The sequence below is a fragment of the Vipera ursinii genome, assembly GCF_947247035.1.
Source record: "Vipera ursinii genome assembly, chromosome: 1".
Taxonomy (NCBI): Eukaryota; Metazoa; Chordata; class Lepidosauria; order Squamata; family Viperidae; genus Vipera; species Vipera ursinii.
In genome coordinates this window covers 145,457,474-145,484,565 of record NC_139512.1, presented here as the reverse complement: position 1 = coordinate 145,484,565, position 27,092 = coordinate 145,457,474, and the positions used below count along the sequence as shown (strand labels likewise).

The 27,092-nt window shown below is 38.1% G+C and overlaps 1 protein-coding gene across 1 annotated transcript in view; it reads left to right on the top strand.

The window, feature by feature from the left end:
* Positions 1-27,092, top strand: part of NEB (nebulin) — a 196,352-nt gene that overhangs the window by 35,059 nt on the left and 134,201 nt on the right. Inside the window, exons 38-55 of the mRNA XM_083350431.1 lie at positions 726-1,037; positions 1,911-2,117; positions 3,698-3,802; positions 9,901-10,008; positions 10,197-10,508; positions 12,806-13,012; positions 13,547-13,651; positions 14,786-14,893; positions 15,506-15,817; positions 18,790-18,993; positions 19,693-19,797; positions 19,888-19,995; positions 22,028-22,339; positions 22,580-22,783; positions 23,442-23,546; positions 23,637-23,744; positions 24,233-24,544; positions 26,019-26,222. Coding sequence (XP_083206557.1) covers positions 726-1,037; positions 1,911-2,117; positions 3,698-3,802; positions 9,901-10,008; positions 10,197-10,508; positions 12,806-13,012; positions 13,547-13,651; positions 14,786-14,893; positions 15,506-15,817; positions 18,790-18,993; positions 19,693-19,797; positions 19,888-19,995; positions 22,028-22,339; positions 22,580-22,783; positions 23,442-23,546; positions 23,637-23,744; positions 24,233-24,544; positions 26,019-26,222 — 3,438 coding nt within the window. The remainder of the gene's footprint in view (positions 1-725; positions 1,038-1,910; positions 2,118-3,697; positions 3,803-9,900; positions 10,009-10,196; positions 10,509-12,805; positions 13,013-13,546; positions 13,652-14,785; positions 14,894-15,505; positions 15,818-18,789; positions 18,994-19,692; positions 19,798-19,887; positions 19,996-22,027; positions 22,340-22,579; positions 22,784-23,441; positions 23,547-23,636; positions 23,745-24,232; positions 24,545-26,018; positions 26,223-27,092) is intronic.

The window sequence follows — 27,092 nt, the reverse complement described above, 5'->3', positions numbered from 1 at the left end:
TAGCATTTATTACTCCATTCCCCACAAATACTAGGCTACAATCTAACCCATGAGTTAGATTTAGCCTAATCAATATTACTGATTTGAAAGGGCTTAATATCATATAATTCTATTAAAAGATTAATTAATGCTATATTATACCAAACATATGGTGGCCTAGGTGATTGCCAGACAGAGATGCAGATCTGCTTATATTTAATTTGGGTGTCCACCAGATGTGCATGGTGGCTGGATGTTGAGAGTCGCTGTATAAGTTGTGTGATGATTAATCACCACCACAAGCTTGTAAAATTCTCATCTTTTACTCTATTTACACAGGGCAATGGTTCATTGTGCAAAACTGGGGTGGGTGGGATGCAGGCAAGCACTCTTAGGCTATCTGTGCTCATTTGTTACCAGGAAGGCAAATTCTGATTGGGTGTTGATTTTTCGTTTGAAAAAAAGTTGAAAAAAGCAAATATTTCTGTGCCTGTAACATTCTGGTATTTTTACAGATCCAAAAATATTTAGAAAAGCCCAAGCAATTCCTGCTGAATTGTAATTGTAAAATCAGAAGGTTTCGGTGACAGGAAATGTTACATATATTAATATTTTATATACTCCATATAGTAACACATATTGAATTCTTTATCAATCACTGTCAATGAATAACTTAACTAAATATCTTCTCAAATATGTATATGTGTGTGTATGTGTGTTGCTTTGTTATTCTATCTGGAGTACAGTACAAATACAAATTGGCCTTCGAGCAATCAAAAGGAAAGCAGATCGGCTTCCGTAGCTTAAAAGATGACCCTAAGCTTGTGCACTATATGGAAGTTGCAAAGATGCAGTCAGAGCGTGAATATAAAAAGGACTACGAGAAATCAAAGACCCACTTCCACACTCCCGTCGACATGTTCAGTGTTGTGGCAGCCAAGAAGGCACAGGAAGTGGCAACTGATACCAATTACCGGAATATTATCCACTCTTACAGTGCTTTGCCCGATTCTATGAACCTTGAATTGGCCAAAAATATGATGCAGATCCAGAGTAATGTAAGGAAAATTTTTTTGATAACTTCTCAAATGACAAAGTTAGATAACTGAAGTCTTTAAACTCTGGTGTATGCATTTGTTACTTTGCAATTGGGAGAGAACACTAGGAAGATATACCAGAACAGTTTTTCCACTGCAAATGGAACTCAGTTTTTCCACTGAAGAAGCAGGACATAGTAAATATACAGTATGGTGCTATCAAACTTCCATTTACATGATGGAAAGGCCCAAAGCTCTTCTTCCCTCTGCAAATGTAGAGTAGATTTGAAGAGGGTTTACTGGGAAGTAGACTGGCACTATAAAAAACAACATTATTAAATTAACCTATGGGCCATCTTATGGAGCAGCTCTTTATATTAAATATTAGGATACAGAGTGGTAGTCATAGTTAACAGCATAGCCTAAGCCATCATCTATCTCTAGCTCATTGGGCAAATTTATGGGACTGTCCCAAATTCAGCTGGTGAGTCGACGGTAAATGCCAGTTTTCTCTCACAGCATTGCTAAGGAGAAAAATTTGAAGAGGGAGTCCTGCATATGTTACTTTAAATTCCTACAACAAATTTGGTCTACCAAACCAATAACTAATAATAAAACTGTAATGTACATAGCATGCAAAATCACAGGATAAAGTAATATACAGACACACTCAAATTAATGTGCCTTGTGCTCAGTTTCCCAATGATGAAACAATACAGTATCACAACTATGATATGTATATTTTTCATTTGTGTGTTTGATCTTTTCTAATGTCATTTGTAATCCAGGCTGCAGACCAAACTATGTTTAAAAGATTAATCTTTTTTTAAAAAAATATAGAAAGTTGTTTTTCCAAACATTTGGTATAAACTTTTCTTTCATTTTGTTTTCCAGAATCAGTACAAAGCAGACTATGATGAATTCATGAAAGGGATTGGATGGATACCACTAGGATCTCTAGAAGCTGAAAAGAATAGGAAAGCCATGGACATTGTCAGTGAGAAGAAGTACAGACAACATCCAGACAAATTGAAATATTCTATTCTAATGGATTCTATGCCAATGGTCCTAGCAACAAGTAATGCGAAAATTATGGATGATGTAAGCCAAGGATTATTTATTTATTTACTTACTAGGATTTGGGTGGCTTACAATCACCTAATTATCTGCATCAGTACATACATTTCATCACAAAAACGAAATCAAATAACTAAAATGGGATGTGTATGCCCAGAGCCATTGAACAAGTCTGTGAGAATATAGTAGATTAGGCAGACATTACCTTGTTTGTTGATTCAGTGGATATTCATGTGCAGGACAGACTCTAGCTCTTAAGAAATGTATATTGTTTCTTCTACAGTATTAAGAAAGTTGAGGACAATTAATTCAGGAGGCAACTTTCCAATAGTTACAGTATATACATTGGTGATTTATATCGGTGTATTTCTAGTTCATAGGTTTGATTATAGATTGTATGATATTTCTAGGTTAACAAGTGTCATCAGTTTTATCTCTCTGAGATGTAAGCAGTATTATTTACTAGTACTGTATATGTAGGTATGAAGTGGTGAATAGATTTCTATTTGCTAATATTTTCTAACTGCTATGAGGTGACTGGCTTTTAAAAGATGCAAATGCTGCTCTTGGTTGTACAATTTAGGGTGATAGTTACATGTTTGTTTTTCTCCCAATGAAAGGGGTAAATTTTCTTTTATATTATTGTATGATCAACATGCAAATGCACATGAGCTCTTTTACAATCTCATGACACAACTCTCTTTTCAAAATAACTCTTTTCAAAAGAGATTTACTTTGGGGTCTAAGAGTCTTTATTATTTGGACTAATTATTCCATGATTTCACAGAACAAAAGCAACAAATATTAATTACCAGAGGAACTGGAGGAGCTTTCTGCTTGATTTTATTTCTAAAAAATTAGTATAGCAAAACAAATTTAACTACGCTATTTTGCTAGTACAGGTAATCCTCGACATACAACAGTTCTTTTAGTGACCATTCAAAGTTACAATGTCACTGAAAAAAGTGACTTAGGACCATTTTTCACATTAATGACCATTGCAGCGTCCCCATGGTCATGTGAGCAAAATTCAGACACTTGGCAACTGACTCATATTTATGATGGTTGCAGTGTCCAAGAGGCCATGTGATCCCCTTTTGCAACCTTCTAACAAGCGAAGTCAATGGGGAAACCAATTTCACTTAACAATCATGTTGCTAATTTACCATCTATGATGATTCACTTAACAACGCTGGCAAGAAAAGTCATAAAATGGGGCAAAATTCACTTAACAAATGCCTCACTTAGCAACAGAAATGTTGGACTCAATTGTGTTCATAAGTTGAGGACTACCTGTACTAGCAAAGTGTCATCAGCACGTGAATATTCTTGTTTGAATAATTCTACATGAGGTAAAATTCACACTTGGTTCATACTGTACTGGACTGATTAAGAATGGTTCAGTCAAATTAACCAAATAATTCAATTATCTAGGTGAAATGGACTGATGAGATATTTTCCAGTCATCAAAGGATTGATATAAAATTAAATTTAATTATACTGGTTTAATTATGGTGTGTATTTTTTAACTGTGTGTGGGGTTTTTTTGAGGTTTATTTCAAAGTTATTTTTCAGTGATACATGCTCCCTTTATTCTATTTTAGCACCTTTACAAAAAGGACTGGGAAGCAGAAAAGACACAGACTCACATTACGGCAGATATTCCTGAGATTCTTTTGGCAAAAGTCAATGCTTATAACATCAGTGATGTAAGTATGAAGGTTGATTAAGAGCTATAGTTTGCTTATTGCTAGTATTAGTGAATCAGCAAAACTACAGGTTACATTATTTGTCAAACAAGATAAAGTAGACACAGACTTCCGGTGGTGATGCGACGCTGAAGACAGCCATCTCTGGGCTGTCCGCTCCGCGGCTTCGTAGAAGTGCTGAAAACAGCGCCGATCAGCTGTTTCAGCGGTTCGGAAGCCCCCTCCTCGGGAGAAGATGAGGGGGTGAGGCCCCAGGTAGGGGTTGAGCTCTCCGGGGCCGCCTGAGCTTTTAGTTCAGGCGGCTGAAGGATTGAGCCCCCCCGAAGCCTGGGTTTGCTCCGGGCTACGCAGCGTTTCTGCTCCGTGCTTTTGGGAGCAGAACTAAGCGTTAGCAACCACCCCTGCCAGAAGGAAGGACTTTGGAGTGTGAAGAGGCAGGCAGAGCGATACAGGAGGTCAAGGTGAAGTGGATTTTTGTTCTCTAGTTCAATGGATTTTATGGACTTTAAAAGTGAAAGTGCGTAGCAAGTGAAAGTGGGGGAAGATGGCGGCTAAAACTTCTAAAGTTCTCCGGAGTGCGGGGGCTTCCCCGGTGCAACAGTCCTCGCTGCAAGCCTTATTGCCTCCTGCACCTGCTCCGGCACTGACGGTTAAAGATTTACAGGATGCTTTGGAAAAGCACTCACAACAAATAGCGAATATTATAGATGAAAAGATGGAAAAGCTGGAGAAGTTTACAGCAATGAGGGCAGACATCTTGCCTGCACTTCAAGGTGTGGCTTCATGTATTCAATGCTTGGATGAAAAAATGGAAGATCTTAGCCAAAAGAATTCCAGATTAGAAGCAAAAGTGTTAGAGAATGAAAATGTGATGGATAAAATGGATGGTGATTTGACTCTGGTCCAGTACCAGCCAGTGGCGTAGCGTGGGTTGTCAGCACCCGGGGCAAGGCAAGTAATTTGCGCCCCCTAACCCGTGGATTTTAGCACTCGAGTCTCTTCCACTAGATTACGCCTGGCACACACCCCCTCCACAGTGGGCGGCGACCCAGCGGCTCGGATCGGATTCGCACAGCCAGCACTGCAGTGAGAGAGATTGAGTGAGCCAGGCAGGGGCAGAGAGCTGCGAGTGCGAGTGCACCCCCCCAGATGTTGCACCCGGTGCGGCCAGCCCCCCCTGCACCCCCCACACTATGCCACTGGTACCAGCAGATGGAGTTTGCTATCAGAATCAGAGGTTTAAAAGAGAATCCTAAAGAAGATTTAAAGCAGATAGTCTCTGAGGCTTTGGAAGTGGTACTGGGACAGACAGCAGCTGAAATTGAGGGAAATATAGACAAAATCTTTCGTGTGAATTCGTGGATTGCAAGGCAGAGGAGGCTCTTTTAGACATATTCCAAGCCATGCTAGATTGCCTAAATCTTTTTTTGAAATGAAGGATGATTTGGAGTTGCGAGACATTTGGAGAGAAGTACATTTACAAGAAAAGGATTACACCTTTTTTTCTGATAGGCATCAATCTTTTTCCAGGATTGATTTTATATTACTGACTAATGATTTTTTTTCCAGGATTAAAAAGATAAAGATTTGTCCAAGAACTATGTCTGACTATAGTCCAGTTTGGTTAGAGATTGATAAGGATAATAGAGATAGGCGCTCTTGGCGCTTAAATGAGAACTTGTTTAGAAATCAGAGAAATGTGGAAGAATGTAAAAAACAGATGAAGGACTTTTTTGAAACTAACATGAATAAGGGCACTTCTATGGACATGGTTTGGGATGCTAGTAAAGCTTATATGAGAGGGGTGTTAATATATATGAATAACAAATACAGACGTAACTTGGAATTTAGGAGGAAGGAATTGGAGAATGAAATTAGAGAAAAAGAAAAGGCCCTAATTCGGAATCCATCGGATGTGAAGATCAAAGAGGTTATTAATTTGTTAAGAGGACAATTTGATAAGTTGATGGCTGATCAGGTGGCAACTAATTTACAGTTTGCTAGGCACAACACTTTTTGCAATGCCAATAAACCAGGCAGATGGTTAGCTTATAGGTTAAGGAAGAAGCAAAGGGCTTCTAATATAGATAAAATAGAACATAAGGGTAAGGTTGTGTATCAACAGGACCTTATTAAGGAAGCCTTTTTGGACTTTTATTCCAAATTATATGCTAAAGATAAGATTAATGAAACAGATATTGATGTATATTTGAGGAATGCCAATATTCCGGTTCTTACACAAGAACAAAATGAAGAGATTAATCAACTGATAACAGAAGAAGAAATTCTTTTAGCAATTAAACAATTGAAGGTGGATAAAGCGCCAGGTACGGATGGACTGACTGCGGTGTACTACAAAAACCTACAACTGGAGATGATAAAGCCACTAAGGGAATTGTTTCAGACAATTCAAAGGGGAGAAAGGGTGCCTCCGTCTTGGAGAACTGCTTTTATTTTTTTGATTCCGAAGGAAGATCAGGACGTCACTCAAGTAAGAAATTACAGACCAATATCACTTTTGAATACGGACTACAAGATATTTGCTAAGGTTTTAGCTAACAGATTGATGAGGGTTCTGCAACAGATAATTCATGGGGACCAAACTGGGTTTATCAGTGGTAGACAAATGAAAAATAATGTGAGGCATATAGTAGACTTGTTGGAATTTTTGGAAAGGAACAACCAGATCCCTGTGGCGCTGATCTTTTTAGACGCCAAAAACGCCTTTGATCAATTGGATTGGCAATTTTTGATGAAAGTTTTAGATAAAATGAATTTTGGGGATAAATTCTTACAACCAATTAGGGCAATATATCAAAAACAAACAGCCCGAATAATAGTAAATAATAGTTTGACTGAAGTATGTAATATTGAAAAGGGCACAAGACAAGGGTGTCCATTGTCACCTTTATTATTTCTCTTAACATTGGAGATATTATTGATTAAAATACGGAATTCGGGAAAAATTAAGGGAATTCAAATTAGAGATCAGGATTATAGACTGAGGGCGTTTGCAGACGATCTGGTTGTTACGGTGACCCAGCCAAAAAATTCTGTTGTGGATCTGATGGAGATGATAATGCAATATGGAAAGGTTTCTGGATTTAAGGTCAATACACAAAAAACTAAAATATTAGCCAAAAATATGACAGTATCGCAAGAAGCCCTTCTAGAAGGGTTAACTGGATTTAAGATTGTTAAAAGGGTTAAATATTTGGGGGTGTATTTGTCACCCTCAAATGCAAAGTTATATAAAAACAATTATGAAAAGTTATGGGGAAAAATTCAAAAAGAATTGGAGAGCTGGGAAAAATTGCAGTTGTCTCTACTGGGAAGAATTGCAGCAGTGAAAATGAATGTTTTGCCTAAATTTCTATTTTTATTTCAAATGATACCTATTCTTAAAAAAGACTCAAATTTGGAGGAATGGCAAAAGGGTATCGATAAATTTGTATGGGCAGGGAAAAGGCCACGAGTTAAATTTAAAATTATGCAGGATACACGTGAAAGAGGTGGCCTTAAAATGCCCAACTTTAAATTATATTATGAAGCTGCTGCGTTGTCAGCGATAAGTGATTGGATTAATTTAACACAAGGGAGATTATTAAATCTTGAGGGCCACGACTTGTTATTTGGCTGGCATGCATATTTATTGTATGATAAGAAGGTAGATAATGTGTTTAAAGTGCATATTTTAAGACAGGCATTGCTGAGAGTTTGGAAAAAGTATAGACATAAGCTAAACTACAAGATACCTTTGTGGGCAATTCCAAAACATGCAATAGAAAACATAAATGTTGGCTTTAAACATGATGTGACTACATACAAGGAGATCTTAAGTTTGGAGAGGAACGTATGGTGTTTGAAGCCGTATAATCTTTTACAAGATGAGAAGATTGTTCAAACTTGGTTTCAATATGGTCAATTACGGGCCAGGTGGAAAGAAGACCAGAAAATTGGTTTCTCAATGACTGATGAAAATTTGGTAAAGCAAATTAGAAATCAGGGTCCAGCACATATCAAACGGATATATCTTGCATTGATAGAAATTGACTCAGAAACAGAACTTGTTAAAGATTGTATGATAAAGTGGGCTCAGAATATTCAAGAAGCTATCACAATGGACACTTGGGAAAAGATCTGGGTGAGGAACGTAAAATTTACACAAGCTCAAAACTTAAGAGAGAACTTTTACAAAATGTTTTATAGGTGGCATTTAGATCCTAAAAAGCTTGCAAGTATGTATCCGAACTACCAACCTAAATGTTGGAGATGTGGTGGCGAAGACGCAACGTATTTTCATATATGGTGGACCTGTAAAAAGGTTAAAGCTTTTTGGATTAAAATCTGGTGGAATATGCAGAAGATATTTAAGCAAAGGATAAAGTTTTGTCCGCAATTGTTCTTATTGGGCATAATTACAGATACTACTGTTGTGGACACCAAGTTGATGCTGAACTTAATTATGGCAGCAAGACTTTTAGTAGGTCAATATTGGAAGAAGGAGGAACTGCCGACTATAGAAGAATGGACTCTAAAAGTTTCTGACCTGGCGGAAATGGCAAAGATTTCGGCTTATTTGAAAGACCATTCGCAACAACGTTATATTATGGAGTGGAAAAAGTGGATTGATTATATCCAGAACAAATATGGGACCAAAAAGTTTCATTTAGCATTTGTATAAGTTTTTTTTAATGTGATATTAGTATTGCTTGTAGTCATTTCATATGAGCTAGAGAGCGATAGACTTAATAGTTTATTGTTGTTAACATATGGTTGTTTATGATTGTTTTTACTTTTATACCTTGTATTTAGCTCTGGGAAGGGGGGAGGGGGGAAGGGGGGGAGGGTTAGGGAGGGTTAGGAAGGGTTGGGTGGAGGGAGGGGGGAGGGATTGTTAAAGATAAAATGTATTGTAAAACTTTTCAATAAAAAAAAGATAAAGTAGACACATTGCCTAGCCCTAGCAGAAAAAGCTAGCTCTTGAGTCAAATCCTGTAGTATTATTCATTGAAAGCTCTCATTAGCAGAAGTCTTCGTTCATGTAACTATTTCATACAAAAGTTTTCCCAGTAATTATTCTCAAATGATCAGCATTAAATCAAGAAAACCATTACACCGAGTTAACAAAGAAGGAACAGGAAAAAAAAACAACTTAAAGAAGAAGAAAAATCAAAACCACTCTTCACTAGAAATTGAATAGAAACTTGAGAATTATCCTGGCACTGTATTAAAAATGCTTATGAAAGCTTTCCAAAGCCAGTGTTCATTTACTGAAATGTTCCTTTGCTAGATATGCATAATTAAATAGGTCTTTTTTCTACCCAGACACCATAGTGCCCTGCAGATCTTTGGCAATAATTTTGCATCCTTCTCTGATTTACTCAGACTCTACCTTTGCTGTTTTTACTTTTTGCAGAAAGAGAGAAAAAAAATGACTTTCTAGACAAACTATTGGTGATGTGATTGTTAAAGCAAATGGCAAATCTGCATCACTGGAATGCCTGGGAAGTGGAGGGGGAATTGTGGTCAGATACCTTAGCATCTCAGCTACAAGAAGAGAAAATTTCAGGATCCCTTTGGCAGATTAATTTTCAGGCTCTGACAAAGTGTAAAAGTGCCTCTCTAGAGCTCCAGTAGAATTGCTGTAAAGCTGTTGTTGCTTTTTTGGATGCTAAGAATAGTTATATATCTTAATTAACCAGGTCCACAGCATCATATGGGAGGTGGGACATGGCACCAAGTACAGATTGTGTGGCTTGTTTGCAAAAAGTGCCCTGGTGTAGGTTTGTAATCTGGCATTGACCAACATATAAAGTAGCAGTTTAGATTTTAAGACCACTTATATTTTTTGAAAGATTCAGGATGGCTTTCAGAACAAAGAATAAATAACTTTTCACCTGCAAAATCATTGCATTACATTAATTTAAATTTGCTTGGGTCTTAGTTCTATTCAATCGAATTTACTTTTTCTTCTGGATCTGCCTATTTTTTCCAGAATGCTAAGAAATAATTACACTTGTAATCATACCTTATAAAGCATCAATTTTCTGTCTCTGTAACTGAGTATTCTTTAAATACTTTCTTTTTCCACATAGAAAATATACAAACATTCTCTGGAAGAAGCTAAGAAGAAAGGCTATGATCTCAGAATTGATGCAATCTCTATTAAAGCTGCTAAAGCTTCTCGGGAAATCGCCAGTGATGTAAGTTTACAGTCGATATTGTTGTTGTTGTTGTTTCTTGCTGAAGAAAAATTGGAACCAATTTTATCATGTCTAACAATCTGTTCAATCTGTACCTATATCCATTTTCATTTTATTACTGTATGATAAAGTTACAATTCAGTATTGGCCCTCCTGAGCTTACATTTCACTTTCTGTTTTCTCTGCAGTACAAATATAAGTTAGGTTATGAACAGGACAAGGGTAAGCTTGTTGGCTTCCGCAGCCTCCAAGATGACCCCAAGCTTGTCCATTACATGCAAGTGGCCAAGATGCAGTCAGAGCGCGAGTACAAGAAAGCCTATGAAGGCAGCAAAACGAGATACAACACGCCTGCCGATATGGTCAGCATTGTGGCTGCCAAAGAAGCACAAGGCAATATCACCAATACCAATTACAAAAAGCTCATCCATAATTATATCCTTCTGCCGGATGCCATGAATGTAGAACTGGCCAGAAATATGAATCGGATTCAAAGCGATGTAAGACCTTGGAATCTCTCTCTTTTTTTACTATTTCGATGAAAGATGCTTTTATATATTTGTTTATGTTTGAGGGGGATGGGCAGTTCAAAAATGTGGAAAATTAATAAAATTGAAATGTTTTAATAAACTATTTTATAATACATGGATTTAATATATATAAATAAACAGATTATTTGCAATGTTTGCAATAGTGAAGAATATTTGCAATGTTCAGCTGAAATTGTCCTTGGATATTAATTTGTTGGGTGAATAAAGATCAGAATTGTAGTTCTTCCCCACATTCATAAACTCAACAAGGTTTTTAACAATTTATGTTGATTTTTTAACTGAGAAAAAAAATCCCTTATAAGAATTATTGCCACCTAGTTAAAAGAGAAATCCCAATTTTTACAGATGTCAGTAAAAAACATTTCGACTAAATGAATAACTTGATAAATTACCAAATACGCTATCAATATATTTTAGTATAAAAGGGTGTAATTATAGAGAAGCTATCATCAACACATTATAGCAGTTTGGTTTCAACTCCACCCTCTTTACAATATGTTTCATTTGTAGAATACTGTTCCAATATCAAATGAAAAACAAGAGGAGATAAAGGACATTCTCGTTAAGTTCTGCAAGACATTTTGCTAGATGAAGATTTCCATTTGAAATATCCTTAGCAAACTAGAACAGTGTACCACGTATTGATCCACAGTTTGTGACCACATAATCCAAACTTTCCCATTTGACTGATTGATTATGTGCCATCAAGTCATTTTTGACCCCTAGCAACCACACAGATTTTCTCCACAACAATCTACTCCTAATTGGTTCTTTCAGGTTTTCCGATGTTGCTGTCATTGCCACTAAGCCCACTATCTTAGTGCTGGTCATCCTCTTCCTTCCTTTCCTTACACCTTTTCCAGCATTACAGCTTTCTCCAGACAGTCTTTGAATAATGTGTCCAAATTAGTTGCTAGTTAATAATTGAAAGTTAGCCAAAACCATTTTTTTAGTCATTCCCATTGCACCATCTCAAAAAAATCCTGTGAGACTACTGCAGCAGATTTTAGGGTCTTTTTTTTAAAAAAAAATCAGTTAGTAATCTAATAACAGACTTTGTCAACTGTGTATAAAATGATATTGTGCAAAATGCATTATTTGAATTCCATCTGTATTCTATGTGCCAGGGTCCATAGCAGTAGTTTTGCATTAAAATAGAACAAGTAAATTAGTCAGCGGAATTGCAAAGTCAGCAGGATAGTCACCAGCCTTCCAAATCATTTTATTTATTTATTTTATTTTAATTCCATTTATATCCCGCCCTTCTCCGAAGACTCAGGGCAGCTTACAAGCTTAGCAGTAGCCTTCATTCTATGTATATGCCTGCTTATTAGGGCTTTCACCCCCCCAGCGGCATAGTTATATAAATAGTAAATAAATAGTAAATAATAAATAGTAAATAAATAAATAATAGGAATCATAGTTATATAAATCACAGAGAAGGAGAAAAAAGTGTTTTAAAAAGCATTATTGTATAGATCTGCAATGTTTATCTGTGTCAGAAGCATCACAATTAAAACAAGGCCTACCATATGACATAAAATATAAAATATAAAATGCAAGATTAAAATATGCACAAGTTAAACAGATCTTGCCCAGAAATTAGCAACATTAATTGTGTTTCTGTTGCGCTGCCATGAGGTCATCAAGTGTGCACTAATCAGGATAATCTGGAATGATATTGGGACAAAGAATTCAATACATATTTTATGCCACCCAGTGGAATAATTATCTGGACTACATGTGTTTCTTCTTTTCATAGATATAATAACTATAATTTCTTAGAAAGATGAAGTTGCAGTTTAATTAGATGTACCTTTAGGAAGATCTATACTAGGTACAAATAGATTAAATTCTTTCTAAATTGCATTATACAATTGAGAATAAAAAATAAAATCTGCTAATTTGTAGTCAGAATTATTACTTGAGTATTCTTAAGAAATCATGTGAGACACACTGCTGTTCAATACTTTAAAAAGGAAATACTTATTTTTAATTAAATAATAAAACAAGCATTTTTACAATTTTGCAATGCTTACTAATTAAACAATAAAGCAAACAAAAAGACAAACGGATTATGTCTTACTTAAAGTGACCTGAAGCTGTAATTCATCATGTCATCATTTAGTCATAATGATGACATGATGAATAAAGTCTTTTTGATATATCCACGTGTGTCTCTCTGTGTTATATTATTATAGTTAAGAGCTGTTGAACTATAGATTTGTTTCATTCTCTGTCTACAGCATGAATATAAGCAAGATTATAATGAATGGTATAAAGGTCTTGGTTGGAGCCCTGCTGGGTCATTGGATATTGAGAAGTCCAAGAAAGCCACTGAAATCGCAAGTGACACCAAGTATCGCCAACACCCAAGTGCTTTCCCATTTAAGAAACTGACTGATTCAATGGATATGGAACTTGCAAAGCACAATGCTGATGTTATGAATAAGGTAACTACTGCCATTCTGCGTGCAAATAATGAGATATGCTACACCCCACTTTAACCCTCCGGCTTGCATTACTTAAGCAAAAGAGTTTCAGCAGATTGTAGATATTGTAAAAAACACGGAACAATTCCAAGCAGATTTTTATTTTATAGAACATAATTATTTGTTAGCAGATTTCTCAGCAAACTGATATCTTTACTGCTACTGTTAGCTATATACAATATTCTTGAATTAATGTTACCATATTCACTTGTTCCTTGAAGAGGCTCTCTGTTCACTAAAAGGCATTGTGCAGATGACATTCATGAGGTGTTGTGTAGAGGAAAAAGCTAATGTATGGCCTGAAGGTCATCCCAAGCACATCGCTAAATATACAACTTCTAGGACATACTGTATCAATGCATTTCCTTTGCAGAGAATCTGCACAGACTTTCAATTTTATATTAAAATCAAACACATATTGGTACAGCTATCCACATACCAATTTTATTGCATATGAATGCATTTATTGATCATTACTGTTTTTTTCTCTAACAGCGTGCGTACATAAATGCATGGGAGAAAGACAAGACGACGATTCATGTCATGCCAGATACACCAGATATTATGCTGGCTAAAGCAAATAAGTTCAATTACAGCCAGGTAAGAAAATATTCAAGCCTGTGTGGTAGTAACTAGTCTTCAACATGTTGATTATATTCTCCTGAATTAAATAATTCCTTTGTAAGTTAATTTTTGAAGTTGAGGTTTTCTTGAAGCTCTGAGGCTATTCGTGGGCATTCAACTTTCATTTCATTCAGTTTTCTTCCAAGAAAGAACAAGAACACCATGTCTGTAAAGTCCTCTGATTGTGTATCAGCTGGGACTAGTCCAATAGGGAGTATGCAGAACAAATAACAATACCGAATGTATAATCTCACTATTATAGATTTAAACTGATCATTCTAGAACTAGATGAATCAGAAATTTTCTACAGCCAAATTCCTAGCTGATTTTAACATTTCTGAACATTAAACTCATTTGCCATTGGTTAGGCCAGAGGTCCCCAACCTTTTGCGCACCAGGGCCCAGTTCCGTGGAGAAAGGTTTTTTCGTGGACTGGAGGGGGTGTGGTTTTATGTACTGCCTGCATCCTGTGGATGGGGCTTTGCTTGGTTGTGCGGCTCAGTTGCTGGCATGCCGCAGCCTGGTATTGGTCCACGGACTGGGGGTTGGGGACCCTTGGGTTAGGCTTTGACTCCTTCATGACTTTGTCATAAACTGCTCTTATTCCTCAGAAATCTCTTTAGTAATCTCTCTCCCTTTTAACTACTAGGTAGTTGATTTCAATTTGTGGCTATTGTTTGAAATGAAATTTGAAGCAAAACAAATGATTTCTTGTGAGTCACATACACGAAAGAGAAAAAAAGCTAAGAACTATTCTAACATTATTAAACATTAGCAGGGTTTCAGAACTACTGTGAGAACAGAATGCTGGACTAGAAAAGACTTTTGCATAATCTAAAAAAAAAGTCATTACTTTGTTCAAATTTTATTTAAATCACGTCTTGAAGCTAATATCTTCCTCAAATAACAGACAGTATTTGAGGAAAGCTAAGATATTACTAGATAGGTTTCTTGTGGATTTGCACATTCTTGTAACAAGATTAGATTTCTCCATGAGAAAACCTGAAGCAAAAATGGGGTGTGTTTCAGTTGTAGGACCGGATTGTAAATATTTAATTTATTCAATATTTTGTTTTGATTGTTTTAATCTATGCTACTTTTTCATGCTAGAAATTGTACAAACTTGGATGGGAAGAAATGTTGAAGAAGGGTTATGATCTCACTACTGAAGCCATATCAGTGAAAGCAGCTAAAGCATCCAGAGATATTGCTAGTGATGTAAGTTATGTTATGAATTTTCTCTGATATTATAGCTTAGGCTATGACTCATTTTAATGTCAGGGTTTATTAATTTCCACATGATGTATATGTAAGCTCAAGCTTCCAAATTCATATGCAGACATCCACAAGCTGGATAAAAATTAAATCAGGCATATTAGTCCTGCCCACTAAGTAAGAAACCTGTATTTTAGTCATGTGGGTCCTTGAGCGGGATTTTCCATTATGTCACAGAAACACAGACTTTATTAATGTGCCCTGCGGTCTTAAACAAACATCTATATAGTTAATTTCAAGACAGAGGTAGAGGAGCCTAGTTTTTTGGTGGAAAACTGACAAATTAGTTGCTTATAGTTATAATATATTGTTATGCATTGATATATATACTTTATCCTTCCTATAAGATTCAATACCTTTGATAAAGCTTTGTACTAAGAATTTTTTGAGCTATGTCCAGACCATTTCTTCAAGAGTAAATCATACACAAATCTGTAGATATTTACTAGGTTTGTGTACATAAAACTGCGACCATTGTGAAAATGTTAGATATACTGCTAAATCTGACATGCCTGGGTCTGCAAATTATTCCTGATTGTGACTTCTTTTTTTTAGTACAAGTACAAGGATGGCTATCGCAAGCAACTTGGCCATCATATTGGAGCCCGTAGTATAGAAGACGATCCTAAACTTGTGCATTCCATGAATGTTGCCAAGATGCAGAGTGAGAGGGAGTACAAGAAAGTTTTTGAGAAGCTGAAGACCAAGTACAGCAGCCCTGTGGATATGCTGTCAGTCTTGGGGGCAAAGAATTGCCAGAAGCTGGTCAGCGATATCGATTACCGTAATTATTTGCACCAGTGGACATGCCTCCCAGACCAAAATGATATTATCCATGCCAAGAAGACCTATGAACTACAGAGTGATGTAAGTCATATACTTCAACCATTCCGTTTGTTAAAACTGCATTGAGTACGTAGACTGGTAGTCTTTCCCTGTCTACTATTTATCCAACTACCAATTAATGATCCTGCTTGGGTGTTTGCCTTCCTTACTGACATCTGAAAATGCATGTTTTAGTTTCTTATTACTCTTCTACACTGTCTTTCTATAACTTATAGTAATTCTAGACACTGATATCCAACTTACATTTCCCTCTTCCTTTCCTAACTTGGTAAGGTTGTGGGTTTTTTTTTAAAAAAAAATTCCTTAATTTCTTCTTTCCTTGATTAAGTTAAAACTTGTCTTTCTCTTCTGACTCATTGCTCTCAGTGCCTAAAATCTGGGAAAATATGAAAGAAAACTATACAGAGATGGCATCCTGAAGAAAATATGTGGCAACTCTTAGTAAAATATGAGCCTAATACAGGAAAGCAAGAAAGTGTTAAAAAAAAACAAACCACCCCAGAATATACTAAAGAGAATCAAAGTTGGGCTAAGAGGGAGGGAAGAGGAAACAGTTGTCTGGTTTTCAATATTCTGTTATTATACTCTATATTATAAAGGAGAGTTCTTGTACTATTTCTTCTGAGGTCGGGCCTGACAGGAAAATGTTCTCCTAACCCACAGGTCGGCAACCTGCGGCTCCGGAGCCGCATGCGGCTCTTTGAGCCGTCTCTTGCGGCTCCCAGCCGCCCGGTGCGCGCGCACCTCTTCCAACGGGCAGTGGTGCGCGCGCACCTCTCCAAATGGAGAGTGGCACCGCCCGTTTGGAGAGGTGCACGCGCACCTCCCCGAATGGGCGGAGGTGCGCGCGCACCTCCCCAAAACTTTGGAGAGGTGCGCGCGTACCTCCGCGCGAATGGGCAGCGGTGCCGCTCTTTGAGGAAGCTGCCGCGGCCCGTCTGTGAAGCTGCCGAAAGCGGCAGCTTAGCAGACGGGCCGCGGCAGCTTCCGCAAAGAGCGGCGCCCCTGCCCATTCCGAGAGGTGCGCGCGCACCTCTCCGAACGACCGGAGGTGCGCGCGCACCTCCCCAAACCTTTGGGGAGGTGCGCGCGCACCTCCCCGCGAACGGGCAGCGGTGCCGCTCTTTCAGGAAGCTGCCGCTTTCGTAAACTGCCGTAAACTGAGCGCCCACGCAGCCTTCTCCCCCGAGGTGCGCAAATGGCGGCCGAGGCGCTCCGACGGGCCGGCGAGCGAGCGAGCGAGTGGGCGGCCTTGGGTCTCCGCCCCACTCCAGGGCTCACCTTCACGCGGCTCACGCTGGCCTCGAGCCGCAGCTGTTGCACCACTTTCTTCATAGCGGCTACGTTGGAGGCGCCGGACATGGCCCCCTCCCTCACTCACTCCCTCACGCCACTTCACTCCGAGCGACGCCGAACCCGTAAAAACGCCGCCGCTGGCAACGGGGTGGGGCGGGGGAGGTTGTGTTTTTTTTTTTTTTTGCTTCTCGGAACTTTCGGACAAGTTTCCGGCGCTTGGAAAACTCCCCCGCCTATAGACTCTCGAGACGGGCGGGAGTTGGGAGTGGTGGTGGTGGGGGGAGGGGGGAGGAAAGACTCGTGCGCAGCAGCGCGCGCTGGCGGGCTCCCTGCGCAAACTCGGCCGGGCGCTTCCCCCCCCCGAAGCGGAAGTCGAAGTTGCCCGTTGGAAATTAAGTTTGAGAAGCTGAGCGGGCGGGGCTTCCCGTCCCGTCTCGAGCGGCAGGAGAGGAGAGGAGGCCGGCGGGGGGTGGGGGGAGGGGCAGCCGCGCAACGAACTTTCCTCAGTTTCCTCGCTAAAGTCCCTTGGGGCGTCGGCCGCGTGTCGTCGGTCCGGAAGGCAGGCTTTGTACTGCTGCAACAGTTGGGGGACGTAACTGCTGGGAAAACAACAACAACGACAACTCCACGCTTTCGGCAGCTTCCTTAAAGAGCGGCGCCGCTGCCCCTTCGCACGGAGGTACGCGCGCACCTCCCCAAAGGTTTGGGGAGGTGCGCGTGCAACTCCGGTCGTTCGGAGAGGTGCGCGCGCACCTCTCGGAATGGGCAGGGGCGCCGCTCTTTGCGGAAGCTGCCGCGGCCCGTCTGCTAAGCTGCCGCTTTCGGCAGCTTCACAGACGGGCCGCGGCGGGCTTCCTGAAAGAGCGGCACCGCTGCCCATTCGCGCGGAGGTACGCGCGCACCTCCGGTCGTTCGGAGAGGTGCGCGCGCACCTCTCGGAATGGGCAGGGGCGCCGCTCTTTCAGGAAGCTGCCACGGCCCGTCTGCAAAGCTGCCGAAAGCGGCAGCTTTGCAGACGGGCCGTCGCCATCGGGCAACCGGGAACCGGTTCCATCTCATTTTTAAAAAAATGGCAGCCGCGTGCGTCCGCGCATGCGCAAAAAACCTTTTTGCGCATGCGCGTGCATGGACACGCACACGGCTCCCTCTTTTTTTAATTTGTGATGGAACCGGTTCCCAGTGGCTCTTTTTCTTTTTTAGGTTGCCGACCCCTGTCCTAACCTTACACCTTACTTTGTGCTTTTATTCATAACCACCAAGATATTAAAGGTTCCCCCGCACATGCGTGCTAGTCGTTTCCGACTCTAGGGGCTGGTACTCATCTCCGTTTCAAAGCTGAAGAGCCAGCGCTTGTCCGAGGACGTCTCCGTGGTCATGTGGCTGGCATGACTAGACGCCAAAGGCGCACAGAACGCTGTTACCTTCCCACCGTAGTGGTCCCTATTTTTCTACTTGCATTTTTACGGGCTTTCGAACTGCTAGGTTGGCAGAAGCTGGGACGAGTAACAGGCGCTCACTCTGCTACGCGGCACTCGGGATTCGACCCGCCAAACTGCCGACCTTCTGATCGACAAGCTAAATCAAAGAGGCATCACTGGATGAAACGTACATCATTCAAGGGCAGTAAGTCAGGAACAAAACACCTTCAGAAATGTTGTAATATAGAACGGTGGCTTCTTTTTTCCCCTCCCTGCCAGATTGCATATAAATCTGATCTTGAATGGCTTAAGGGCATTGGATGGAACATGTTTGGATCACTAGAGTCGGAAAAGAACAAGAAAGCTTCCGAGATTCTGAGTGAAAGAACTTATCGTCAGCATCCAGACACGATTAAATTCACAAGCATTCCTGATTCGATGGAAGTGGTTCTGGCGAAAGAAAACTCAAAGCATAGAAGTGATGTGAGTGTTTTTCAAGCTGAGGGTTTCTGCTGTTAGAGGGGACTTGGGGAGACAATCAACAGCATAAAAACAGCTTGAAAGAGGGAGGGGGAGGAAAGCAATAGATTCTGCAGTCTAATGTAGTGGTTTGATTCCATCCCTGAATCTATGTTTCTTCAAAAGTAAGTTGCACTGAAAGAAACTCAAGGTAGTTTAGAAATTTGTTTTTAGGACTGTAGATCTCTTTCATAAATTGCATTTATTAAGATCCCCTGATGAACAGAACTTGCTTCCAAATAAATAAGAATAAAATTTTATGATGGTAAATATATTTAAAAAATAAAATTTAGTGTAGGAAAAATGAAGTTGCTCATTGGATGTATTTAGCAAAATGGTATTTTTGTAAGTTTCCTTTTATTTTTTTCTAAAAATTAATATAAACGAGCATCCTTGAGGATATAATGAACTTTATTTAATTTAGGGATGAAACAAAATAATCTCGTCTGCATAACTATTCCACTTTGGAGATAGGTTGTGAAGAGGGAAACTTCTACCGACATTTTCATAACTATTTCTTCTGCGTGCAACTCCGCCTGGGTTGATAACAACTCAAAATCTTTTGCTTTATCTGAATAGATTTTTTTTTACTGTGTTGTGAAAGGTCATATTATTTTTTATCACTGAAACATATTGATTCACTCTTTGTTTTTGTTTTTCTAGAGGCTTTATCGAGAAGCTTGGGACAAAGATAAGACTCAGATTCATATCATGCCTGACACTCCTGAAATTGTGTTGTCCAGAATCAACTTAGTTAACTTGAGTGATGTAAGTTTGATACTGGTTTGATTACAGAATCAAACATTTAGTGTTGCACTAGAGTGTTGCGCTCCTAACTTTCATTGGCTCTCTTCTTAGAAACTCTACAAATTAGGATTGGAAGAATTGAAAAGGAAAGGCTATGATCTTCCACCTGATGCCATATCGATCAAAGCAGCAAAAGCTTCTAGAGAAATTGCCAGTGAAGTAAGGAACTCTATTCATGTATCTTAAGAAAAGATGTCATGCAGTCATTTGTTAAATCTTCCTCTTATTTGGTATCCCGAGGGAGGGCAAACTGAGGCCCTAGCACACAGGTCTGCAACCCGCGGCTCCGGAGCCGCATGCGGCTCTTTCAGCCATCTCCTGCGGCTCCCTGTCCTCTGCCATGTGCAGTCCAAAAAAAAAAAAAGTGGGACTAAAAAAGTTCAACCAATCAATTCAAATATGCAGGGTAGGTGCATATCTCGCCTTGGCTCCACTCTTCAGTCAAACCCTGTTCTGCGCATGCGCGCATTTATGCGCATGTGCACACATTTTTTTGCGGCTCCCAGTTTTTCCTTTTGTGAGGGAACCGATTCCAAGTGGCTCTTTCACTGTTTCAGGTTGCTGACCCCTGCCCTAGCATATTTCCCAAAGGCCTCTGAAAGCAATCCATTCACTGATAAGGGCTAAGAGTTTGCTCCTTGATGGAGAAGTATCATAACTGGTCTTTGATTTCCACAGGGACTTTGTTTCAGTTTTATCTACAATAGCATGAAGGACCCAATCCTTGATTTATATGTCCCACCACCACATACAGTTCCCCCCTTTTTAATATAATCTCATTTACCAATTAAGTTGCTAATTAGCACTTGTGAGATTTTTCAATAGAGAGTGCTATATGCCATTATCATTGCCTTACATTTACATAAAATAATTTAAGATACCATTTTAATTAAAGGTATTATATTTCCTTCTGGACTAACCATTCTCAATTCTGATTAATATCAATGAAAACAGAAAGGTGATTTTTAACCCATTTTGAAAATCATAAGCAGGAAATTCTAAATCCCTCTCTTATATCTTTATACTGCCTCAAACCATTCTTCACTTAAGTGACTATATAAACTGAAGAAACTGAGGGAGATGGGCAGTTAAGAAATATGAAATATAAATAAATAATATAAAAATGTACTGCGGACTAAAAGTAAATCCTATTTTGATAAACATATTCTAAATTAGAATTTCTCGTATAAACAAACCAAAGTTTCCTCTATTAACTCTTTAATTTGTGGCCAATGTTACCGGAGTTAAAAGAATGTCATAAATCTGAGATGTTCTCCCCTCAGGGATGATTAAACACAGTCCATACCTATCTTCCTTACAAAATCACCATCTGGGTGATTTGGGGCCAGCTCTTCTCTTTCATCCCTAGACTGCAAAGTTCAAAAACATCTACATATTAACCTGCATTGCGTTAACATGGTGGATTATCATACATAACCTTCACTGAAAAAACCTGCATCCTGCAGTGGGTTTATTCAGGCTGGTAATATCTATCTCTACCTCCAGCTTTCTCTCCACAAACCAAATACTTGTGTGTTGCCTATCTTTCCCATCATGCCAACTTAAGGTCATTAATCACAGATGAAATCAATCCTGGAGACCCTTCAGCCATGTTGTATATAACCATATGTCATTCCCTTATTTTCGGCCAGATTTTCTGTTCTCAAAGAATGAGAATTGCTCGTTCACCAGATAATGAACAATCCAATGAACAGATCCTCAGTGGTGGGAGGAATAACTTGTTTTCCTTTTGAATTAATATAGACTTAAATAGATAATTACTAATAAACTTAAGAAAATTACTTAATAAGGATAATAATAATACCTTTAATAAATCCTTCTCTAAAAACTGAATACTGTATCCTTGATCATCATTGCAATCAAATGAAAAAGTGCTTACTACTACTGATGTCTTAGGCTTCTCTCTAGCACGTTTCCTTCATTTACACCAAGAAGGATGGGACATAATGGAGAATTAATGAAAAAGAAAAAAAATATTACACTGGTAAATAGAGACCTATCAGTTGAGAAACATGTCTGGATGTTACCCAGTCATGTTGGAACTCAGTACTTGAAATATAGTGATCAGATTGCCTGATCACTATATTGAAAAAATATTTTGGTTTAGCACTTTTAGCTATATGGGGAACTTGATCAAAGTTTTTTTCTCTCTCTTTCTCTCTCTGTACAGTACAAATACAAAGAGGCATACCGTAAGCAGCTTGGTCACCATGTGGGAGCTCGTAGCGTAGAAGACGATCCTAAAATTATGCATTCTATAAATGTGGCCAAGATGCAAAGTGAGAGAGAATATAAGAAAGTGTTTGAGAAATTGAAGACCAAGTATAGCAGTCCTGTGGATATGCTGTCAATCTTGGGTGCAAAGAATTGCCAGAAACTGGTCAGTGATATCGATTACCGTAATTATTTGCACCAGTGGACATGCCTCCCAGATCAAAATGATGTCATCCATGCCAAGAAAACATATGATCTTCAAAGTGATGTAAGTGTCATTTTAGCAATTTTGCAAATGTAAAGCCACGCTTAACAGAACCACCTTCTTCTGCTCAGCGTTAGCTGTGCTCTAAGTACAACCATTATGGATCACTTTGTTTGTTTGAATGAATTTCACTGTCACATCGCTTCTTAAGATTTAGGGATGTTTTAATGTTTTAAGAAGCAGTGACATTAATAAAATGTTGAATAATAAAATAGAAAAACTAATAACTTCTCCTTTCTTCAGATTAACTATAAATCAGACCTTGAGTGGCTCAGGGGTATTGGCTGGTCTCCTAGTGGTTCTCTGGAAGCAGAGAAGAATAAGAGAGCTTCTGAAATCTTGAGTGAACATGGATATAGGCAACACCCTGACACTTTCCATTTTACCAGCCCTATTGATTCCTTACCTATGGCTTTGGCAAAACATAACTCTGAAATTATGAATCAGGTAAGTTTTGTCTATGGTCCTTTACACACACACACACACACACACACACACACACCATACACTTTGGTGGAATAATATTGTTTTCTGTAATAAGATTTCAAAGTAAATTATATAGTTGCTCTACTGAAGTAGCCTATCAGTATATAATGCACCTTAAGGATGCATGAAAAGCATTCATTGTGCTTTTTAGAGTTGAGGGTTAGGGTTAGGATTCAGAAGACCCAGCAAAGCATTCCTAGTCTTAAGTCAAAATATGTTCTTTAGAACAGTATAAGAACTCATCAGAAATGGCCTTGGAAACCTATTAAAAATGCCAGTATTGATTAATTCTTGATGAAGAAACTCCTTACTAAAGAGATTAGGATTTTATCTATGCAACAAGATTGTCACAAATATTGAATCTATTTATATTCATCTTATTTCCAACCCTGGCTTTAAAAATGAATAAGTTAAAAATTAAGTAATACTTTGTCATCTATTTTTGGATTTAGCACAATCTTATACAGTTGATTGCTTTCTGTATTTTGTAATTATAATGATGGTATTTAACATTATAAAATGGTTTTCATAATTTCCATCCACAACACATAATTAGAACTTGTCCTATATTTTAGTTTTAATAACCATTACTTTGATTATTTTATTGTGCTTTTTTTAGCGTATGTATGTTGATGCTTGGAATAAAGATAAAACCAGTATCCATATTATGCCTGATACTCCTGAAATTCTACTGTCACAACAGAACAAAATCAACTTCAGTGATGTAAGTGGATTTCTATTTGCCAAACCTATGAGAAGGGATGGGGGAAAAATGCCCTCAGCAACACTAAAGCAATGTTTGCCATCTATTTAGAAATTGTACAAACTGTCGTTGGAAGAGGCTAGGAAGAAGGGCTATGATCTTCGGATAGATGCAATTCCTATCAAGGCTGCTAAAGCATCCAGAGACATTGCAAGTGAGGTATGTATTTATATGATATGATGCAAACCACATGTTTTTATTTGATTTCAGTGTTGCATAGAATTTTTAGACTTTTCCTTTATAGCAAGAATTGGATTCTTGAGGCTTGGTTGATTATGTGAAATTTTTTGCAATTATTATTTTACAAGTATTCAAGATATATTTAAATGGACTAAATCATTTTCCTTGGAAGTTTTGATAGTATGGGCATTTAATTTTTCTTTTTGGATCTATATTAGAGACCAGCAATAGCAACCTAGGAAATGAAATGAAGGTATAAAACATTGACATTAATTGTATTTTTCCCTTGTAAATGACTAAAGATTGAAATAGTGAATATGAACCCAAATCACATATTAAAATATAAGTGGTTTTGTACAAACAATATTCATGGCCTGTTCAATATTTGATTTAAACTCTTCTAGATCTTAGGGAACCCAAGGTAAGTAAACATTATGTTTTAAACTGCTTATTATTGTTATCTACAGTACAAGTACAAAGAAGGTTATCGCAAGCAACTCGGCCATCATATTGGAGCCCGTAGTATAGAAGACGATCCTAAGCTTGTGCATTCCATGAATGTTGCCAAGATGCAGAGTGAGAGGGAGTACAAGAAAGTTTTTGAGAAGCTGAAGACCAAGTACAGCACCCCTGTGGATATGCTGTCGATCTTGGGGGCAAAGAATTGCCAGAAGCTGGTCAGCGATATCGATTACCGCAATTATTTGCACCAGTGGACATGCCTCCCAGACCAAAATGATGTCATCCATGCCAGGAAGGCCTACGAACTGCAGAGTGACGTAAGTAGTGATGACTTTTAACTTCACTGGAACTGATCTCTGAAAATATGGTTAGCATGGAAAATATTTCTAAAAATATTTGAAGAAGCACTCAGTAATATTTGTACTTCCAAAGTTCTGTCCCTTTATTGACTTTTTATATTACTTAAGTTGAAGTCAGAATATTAATAGAATCTTAACATTAGAATAAGAGTGCATAATATTAATACAATCTTAACATTAGAATAAGAGTGCGCAATATCCAAGTGGTTAAGATGCTGGGCTTATTGACCGGAAGATTGGAAGTTCAAGACCAAGTACTGAATGAAGGAGCGAGCTTCCATTACTTGTTCCAGTCCTACCAACCTAGCAGTCTGAAATCATGTAAATGCAAGTAGACAAATAGGTACCACTTCTGTGGGAAAGTAACAGCATTCCATGTCCCTTTGGTGTATAGTCATGCCAGCTACATGATCACGGAAGCATCTTTAGACAATGCTGGTTCTTTTGCTATAAATTGGAGATGAGCACCACTCCCTAGAGTTGGATATGGCTGGCAGGGGAAACTTACCTTTTTTTTAACCTTCCATATATAAATATGGAAGAGTTTAACAGGGGTCCCCAACATGACACCCGGCATATGCTGCAAGGTTCCCTGATTCTTTTAATATTTGTACTAAAAACAAATTATTTAAGTTTAAAAACAATGAGAAGTCCATGGATAGCAAATCATGCTTTCCAAAAATGCTTCAGAGTATCTGATCAATTTACAATTGAAGGGATGGAAATTTTATTTTGTGGCAATTTTTCTTTTTTTCCTTTTTTTTTATATCAAAAGACATTTACAGTAGTAATCATGTGTGATCACACCATTGCCTCAATATTTCAAATTTGAACATCAGCCTAAAACAGTTGGGGATCACAAGTCTAAGTAAGGTTAGTTTTATAAATACATAAATGAAGTATTATTAGAAACTCAATGCTGTAATATCTAATTTAGCCATTCTTCTTGGTTTTGTAAAAAAAATTGGGAAAATGTTTAGCTCAGCTGAAATAACTAAACCCACAAATTATCGATAAATCTAAGTTTTTTGTTTTCTAAATAAGGAACATTATTTCTGGCATTTGCTGTAGCAAGAGTGGATGATTTCACATTTCATTTTAAATGATTATATCAGCTGATATAATTAGAGATTATCAGAATAAAAGATGCTCATACTGAAGACATTTGTAATTACAAGGATGTGGGGAGGTGAGGGAATATAATTTAAAGGAAGTACAAAAACAGCTGTTGTGTTTATACACAATAGTGAGTTTCAATTCATAGGCTGTCTTAAAAGAAGAAAAAAGAAAATTCAGTTACTAAAGTATTTAATTCAGGACCATAAAAAGTACAGGACACCTGAACTTGCAGTGCATAGGATCAAAGACAAAACTTTGGGATGTTAGACCTTCAGTTCTGATTAAATGCCCTTTTTAATGTTCTTCTTCACAGAATTACTACAAGTCTGATCTTCAATGGTTGAAAGGCATTGGGTGGGTCCCTATTGGTTCCTTGGACAATGAAAAAGCCAAGAAAGCTGGAGAGATCCTAAGTGAAAAGTTGTATCGTCAGCCTCCAGACAAATTCAAGTTTACAAGTGTGACAGATTCTCTAGAGATACTTTTGGCCAAACATAATGCAGAAAATATGAATAAGGTGAGCACTAATGGCTTGTTTTAGATATGTAACTGAGTATTAAAATGACATTTATGCAAGACGCTTAAGAGATTTAATGTAATAATTAATATGGCATTTTAAAACTTTGTACTGGCATTTTAATATAAATATTATTTGTAATATTTTATTTAATTGTATATAATTAAATAATATATATAATTCACATGTTCATATTATTTGTCATTCTTTTTCTATAAAGAATGTTTTCAAACCTAAAGGGACTGCTGCATCCTTTGGATCTTAGGATTCTTTGATTTGATACTAGCAATTAGAATTAAAAGAATCTATTTAAGATCTTATCGCTAAAATCTGTAAAGCTCCTATTTAAGCAACACTGCAAACACATCAAACTAATCTTAAAGAAGTATCATTTTTCAAGATGTGTGAATTCTGACAGGCGCAGCATTTCTTAAATACAAAACTTTGATGCTGTTAATGGCTAAATGCCTTTGTAAAATCAATAATCTACTGCCTCATTTTTCTTTGATAAAACTAAAGAGTGCTTTCTGATGTAATCTGCACTAATTATCAACACAGAACTGTGGAACGGGATGAAAGATGTGTGAAAGATGACAGCTGCAGTTGTGTGATTGCAGACTTGTCTTTTTTGTATGCATTGCTCACACAGTGTACAAAAAAAGAGGCAAGACTTTGATGCCACATTGGGGCTGCCATCTTGAGTTTTTTTTTTTTACATCCTCTGAGAAACCCGGTTTGGTGAAAATGTAAATGTTCTCTGATATTTATTAATGGTATTTCTACTTGAACTTTCAGGGTGAAACAATGGGGTTAGAGAAGAAGCCGAGTTGATTTCGTTCTAATCTCTGTTTCATTTTCTTCCTTGTCCTC